Below are 6,100 nucleotides of genomic sequence, written 5' to 3'. Positions count from 1 at the left end.
GGTTCTGGAAAGTCAGCTGCACTAAGCACTTATTTGTGGTATCACAATTATCTGAATACCAAAAACTAATGCTTTGACCTATTAACCATTAGGGGTTATTTTTTTGTTATTACTAGATAATAAATATTCCTTAGTCAATTGATCACTCTTCGTCGAAAAATTACACTATATATACAGCTAAAATATTATAGTTTAGAGGTAAATAACATATATTGAACATTCTTTGTCGGATAGCTTCGTCACTGATCGCAAGTAATATTGGACATATTCAACCCTTCAATGTAACAATGGTAACTTCGGCCAACACAAAAGATGAAACTTTACCAGTGTGGAGCGACATTTTGCAAAAGAGGTGGGCTGAACTCAATTGAAATATACAAGGCATAAGCGATTTGACCACTTATCTACTGTCTATTATACAAAAAAAATACTTCATAGCAATAAAGCGCATTTGGCACATATTACATTAACGCAAAATGTACTACCCGTAAAAGTGAACAGTCGCAGTTGGCATTCACTCTTGCATGCCACCTTCCCATTCTTATCGATCAGAGAAAGAAAGACAACTCCGGTGAAGGGGTAAAGGGAAACATCCTTTCACCAAAACATTCAAACAGAGATGGCAACAAACGCGCGGCATCCAAATCTTCCTTCCAGGCCTGATCAAGCGTAGCCGGCGTTCTTTGACCTTGCACACCAGTCATCTCCCTTCTGCTGCTGCTTCTCGGCATATTCTCGTTGTGCAAACCTTGTGGTGCTGATGATAGACCAGTTTCCGTGACCCCCAAGGCTGCAGCGTATCGACCAGCTGGTCCTTGCGTGCTTACTGGCAAAGAATTTGTTGTCATTGAACCTGTTGAACCATCTGTCATTAATTTCTTGGGTGGAGGCTGCGCCATCATGTTATCCAGGCTTGCTTTGCGTTTGTCTAGACAATTGTTTTTTTTTTTTTGGTTAGTGTTTGCCGAGACAAAATCAAGAAGAGACAATGATAGAAGTGCATAAATATTCAAAGATGAAGAGAGAAAACATTGCAGGAGACATTAAAGTTAAAGCACTTGGACAAAGAAGACATCCACAAAAGAGGATTTCCAACTTTGATTTCAAATGACCGACCAGACAGAACTAGCAGGCCAGGTCGTAGGGACTTCAGAGATAACGAGTTAAATCACTTCAGGAGTCTTAATTACTTCAACATATACGACGGATTCTTGAATTCCTAATAGATCAGCATCCACATTATTCTGCAAGGGGATGGCTCAGTTATAACCCAGAAAGAAAATGAGAATAATTGAACAAACCTGTCATACCGATCATATCAATCTTGGAACTATTTCAATATTGACACTCCAAGAGGTAGGACATATTTAACAGACAGAAGGCAAAAGAACTAAAATTTGTAGTCAATAGATTCGTAGTTATAGATTCCTCTTTGGGAATTAATGGAATAAGTAAAACAAAGAGCTAAACATACTCGACAATGTAGTTGAGACTTTCCATTTACTCTTCAGGAGTGTGCGAGTAGATGGAGATACTGATGCAGGAAGCAACTTGAAGCGCTCATACATGCATAAACCAGCAGCACACTGTGCACATAATTAGAAGAGTTAATTGCAGTAATGCCAAACTATCTAAAAATAAAAGTTAGAAAAGACATATTTAGCTATGTTCATTTTCACATAGAAATAATTGGAAAAAACAATGAGGTAAGACTCATTAACCATTCAAGACAACTAACCATCAAGGCTCCATATACTCGCCAAGCTTCAAGCCTCTTCATTTCATTTTTTTGCTTCTCAAGCTGCATTTCTGGCTCCAGCAATTGTAAATAAGCCTCAAGATTTGGCAACACAAGTAGGCGAACCTACAAAATTAGAATATATTACCAATTGCTTACACGTCAAAATTTTAGAAGGAAAGAAAGTACAGAGAGAACAAGGAGATACCACACCAGGTCCAAGAGCTGCTAGCCCTTGAATTGCTCCATAATGTTGAGGCAGCGCCTTAGTTGGATCCAGAAAAGCATGCAGCAAAGTCCTGGTGACACGTGGCTGGAGATTGTGGTACATATGACCATGTCTGCACAGCTTTCACTTGTGAACAATATAGCACCAGTTGATAAATATGGAAAGACTACCAATACCACGGAACTGAAAGATTAGCTACTGTCTATAAAGCACGAAACAGAAATATAGTGTTGCAATTGCCAGCAACTATACAGATACATGCACTAGCAGCCATTAACAACTCCCTTCTCATGGGAGCGGCAAAAAGTAAAAGGGAAAACAAACTCCAAGCCCAACACATAATGGGCGAATTCAGTTAGAGATAACAGCTTGATTTTGAAAAGTCAAATGGGAGAATCAACATCGAAGCAACAGCCAAGGACGCAGATGTATACTTTCTGTAGCTTCTAAATGTGAGAACTTAGTGATCCTTACCTCTTGCATATTAAAGCAACCAACTTTGCTGAGAAGTCCCTAAGTTCCCAATGATTGTCAGAAATTCTGTTTCCCAACCTTTTTGCAACAAGGCATGTCAATATAGAAGGCATCAACTGGTGCAGCTGGAGATGAATTCGCCAAAATAAAAAATAACGAATAAAATTTGACACAAAAGAGAATCATCGGATCAACCACGACATAACTAGACACCCAACGAATCAAAGCTGCATCGTTAAGGCCAAAGCCTAGTTTTCCATTATGCATACAACACTACAACCTAGTTTTCCATTATGTATACAACACTACCCTGATGAACAAAGTAAATTAACAAAGCTTATTCAAACTAAAGAAATAATAATGCGCTCTTTTTAGAATGATTAATTAGTGCAATTAAACCCTATCTCTTTCCTCAACGGGCATGTACTTACCTTTTCTGCTGTCATTTTAAAGCCATTTTCATAAACGTTAAAATTTAACGAGTCCAATCATCAACACAAAATTTCAAACATTATCCTAAACCTGCTTTCCAAGTAAGTTGTGGCAACCAAGATATCAGCAATAGACTCACATATGGTTCCATATGTATTTGTGTATTTTGGAGAAGGCTCCAGACTAGCCGCATCAAAGAGAAAAGGAGAGGAAAATTGTTCAATTTCCGAGCAACCTGACATGTAACAAACTATCATTAGATCATTGTCCATTACCCACTAATGTTATGAACTGGGCTTAAATTGGCTAACAATTACCTCATCAGCAACAAAATATGTAAAATAAGGAACTAAAGGATGAATCCCTGAGTCCGTTGCTAAGCTTGCTAGAGCTTCTTTAAAGAGAAGAGGATTCGATCTATTCAAAGTAAGCTCTGTAATTTTGTCATAATAGAGCTGCAAACAAAATCACCAAGGCATAAGAATTGAATCTTTTTGGATGGTCAAAAAGGATACAAACATTTTGGTACAGTTATACCTGGAGCTCACGGGATAGAACATGCTTAACAGGTACTTTAATATCAACAGGAACTCCATCCTCCTTATACTCGGTCTTTCTATTATCAGAGGGCATAGCAAAGGCTGCGACAAATTAATAAGTTAGTCTGGCATATTGAAATAGCATTAGATACAAATTTTAACTAGTACTTATACCTCATTTCTTAGAAGTCACGGGGGAGAGAAAAATCTTTCAAACCGGGAGGCAGAATAGACATAAGAATCAGTAGGAAAAGAACAATACGCATGACAAACTTGTTTTCATATGACTAAAGTGAAACAAATGTTAAAACATCCAGACAAACTAACTGCAGCTAAGATTGTTACAAAATCCGGACCTTCAGGCGGAGGGTTTTCAGGAATAGCAGGCTGTACTCCATCTATAGCTAACCAATGGGCAACAACAGCAGTGTCTACCGGTGCTTTAGGCAAAGGAGTTTCGATCACCTAAACCAGAAAACACATCAACTTATACTATGAGCATCACTTCAATAAATTCACAAACTAAGTTTGGTACTGAAACCTCCAGTATCAAAGTTCTTTACATCTTTGAATTCTACATCCTTCTCTTCAATGTAGAACAAATCCTTGTGTCCAGCCGCTCTTCTAAACCTTAACGGGTCTCCTGAAGCTAAACCATATATTGGCTGCTCAAGGCAACAAATACATAAAAGAACAATCAATTAAACCACAATGTCAGACTAGATCGATCAGCTATAACCTATATATTAAACAGAGCCAAAATTTGATGTTTATGCGTTCACAATCAAATTTTTGTAGATACTTAGTGGATTTCTTAATACATACAGTCTTTGTCAAAGTTACTGAGTTCCCGTGAACCCATAGGTTAGAGTGTAGATACGCCTCTATTAATATATATATATATATATATATATATATATATATTAATACACAAATTGGCTGGTATAAGAACAGAAGAGGTACCTCTACGCCTCTCAAGCTGAGTGCAGCATCCACATCATCAGTCGATAAGGTCGTTCTCCTCGAATGACGCATACATTTAATAGCTTCCTAAATTATCAAACAAAATTTTATGCAAATTACATGCTCCGTGACCTCAAACGTGATCTCAAAGAGCTAACTATCCATAATTTAGCTTTTTCCAAGTGTGTGTGTATAGTGTGTATATACACACACACTGTGTGCTTGGGTGTGTGGAAACTTTTACATGTGCGATAACCTCAAAAGTCAAAATTGCACCATGCTTATGCTCCAGAAGTAATTTCGAAGAGCAAATTATCCAAATTTTAGCTTTTTCCCAATAGGAGTGTGTGTTTTGTGTGTTTATATACACGCTGTGTGTTTGTGTGTAAATTGAGGTAAGCACCTGCATAATCTCTCGAATACGGTATTCGACATCGGCGGCGAGAGCAGGCAAGACATCTGGTGATAAATTGCTTACACCTATACTTTGTGCTATCACTTCTATTGTCTCTTTCGGAACTGTGCTCATTTTCTTCTTGCTCCGTTACTGTTAGGTCAAATACAGCTACAAACTCAGATGTTCGCCGATCTCAGTCAATTTTCTGATGCAGCGGAGGACGCCGGCGGACGACGGTGGTTGTTGGAGCGGAGGTGGAAAGGAGAGAGATTAAATCGAAACGGAGGGTAGAGAGAGAAAAATTGTAAAAGAGTAAAAAGTAAAGTGATCACCGGTCAGTCTCTGGGTGGACAGTGACCCAACGGGTCGTTGCATAATGATGGGCTGACCCGATTTAGCCGAACCCGCATCAGCCCAAAGAATGCAATGAACTAGAGACTCGCCACCTTTCTCATATGGAAATTACCAGTTATGTCCATTTATAGGTAGTTCATTACAAAAATTGGCCAATTGATAAAATATTATTAATATTAGCCAATTAGCTATTTGTAACAAAAAAATATCAAATTTTTGCTTTATTTTGAGTGAGTATTATTAGAATAGATTGGGCACAACTTAAGGAGCTTGAATCTCCAAAACTGATTTGGTGAAGTTTTGAGATGGTTTGAATTGAAAATTCGGTAAAAATTGAACATGAAAAAAATGATATGTGTATCACACTGTGTATCATTTGTGTATCACATATGTATCATATTTGTATCTATTATGTATCACATGTATATCCATGTATACTTGTGTGTGAGATACATGCGTGATATATGTCGCAAAAGACTTTTTTGAACTCGATTTAATTACGAATTTTGATACAAAACCAGTCCAAATCACCTCCAATCTTCCTCAAATTTTGTATCAAAATTCTCCAATCTTCCTCAAATTTTGTATATTGACTTATCTATATATCTTCAATGAATTTCAACTATACCCATTGAAAAAGTTCCTTTTTTGTTTAGATTTTTGGAATATTGTATATGTTTTTTGTATTTCATCACCTTATTTGCTACCTCATCCATAAAATTTCCTTTCCGTCTTGTATCTAGTGTTGCTAATCACACTTAAAAATATGGAAGGTGATTTTTGCATGTGATTCTTTGAGAGAAAGAACCTTATTATTTGGTTTTTCAATTTCTGTTGGCAAGTTTTGGTAAGTCTATGATTAATGACTAGAGGTTGGTAAGTTGAGATCTATTTGAGACATTTGTGTAAGTTTCCCTTCTTATATTTGTAAAAATAGCACGGTCTAGCCAAAAAAATAACCAGCATTTGCAAAG

At 37.2% G+C, this 6,100-nt stretch overlaps 1 protein-coding gene across 1 annotated transcript; it reads right to left on the bottom strand.

The window, feature by feature from the left end:
- Positions 1-339: 339 nt before the first annotated feature.
- LOC104218489 (transcription initiation factor TFIID subunit 6-like) lies at positions 340-5,106 on the bottom strand. The gene is made up of 12 exons (XM_009768985.2): positions 4,779-5,106; positions 4,376-4,462; positions 3,976-4,077; positions 3,769-3,877; positions 3,411-3,514; positions 3,191-3,328; positions 3,013-3,108; positions 2,442-2,566; positions 1,947-2,079; positions 1,739-1,864; positions 1,475-1,586; positions 340-928 (listed from the first exon to the last, which is right to left on the bottom strand). The coding sequence occupies exons 1-12, from the start codon at positions 4,902-4,904 to the stop codon at positions 549-551; spliced, it is 1,638 nt and encodes a 545-aa protein (XP_009767287.1). The 5' UTR covers positions 4,905-5,106; the 3' UTR covers positions 340-548.
- Positions 5,107-6,100: the final 994 nt, after the last annotated feature.

This window comes from Nicotiana sylvestris, chromosome 8 (genome assembly GCF_000393655.2).
Source record: "Nicotiana sylvestris chromosome 8, ASM39365v2, whole genome shotgun sequence".
In the NCBI taxonomy this organism is placed as follows: domain Eukaryota; kingdom Viridiplantae; phylum Streptophyta; class Magnoliopsida; order Solanales; family Solanaceae; genus Nicotiana; species Nicotiana sylvestris.
Note: the sequence above shows the minus strand (reverse complement) of the source record. Positions and strands in the feature narration are given on the sequence as shown.

Bases quoted from the DNA above. Each gene is read 5' to 3' on its own strand.
- LOC104218489 (XM_009768985.2), bottom strand. From the start codon at position 4,904: ATGAGCACAGTTCCGAAAGAGACAATAGAAGTGATAGCACAAAGTATA. The intron at 3,878-3,975 runs GTAAAGAACTTT...TTTCTGGTTTAG, and splicing joins AGGATGTAGAATTCAAAGAT to GTGATCGAAACTCCTTTGCC. The intron at 3,329-3,410 runs GTATAACTGTAC...TTTTGTTTGCAG, and splicing joins TTCTATCCCGTGAGCTCCAG to CTCTATTATGACAAAATTAC.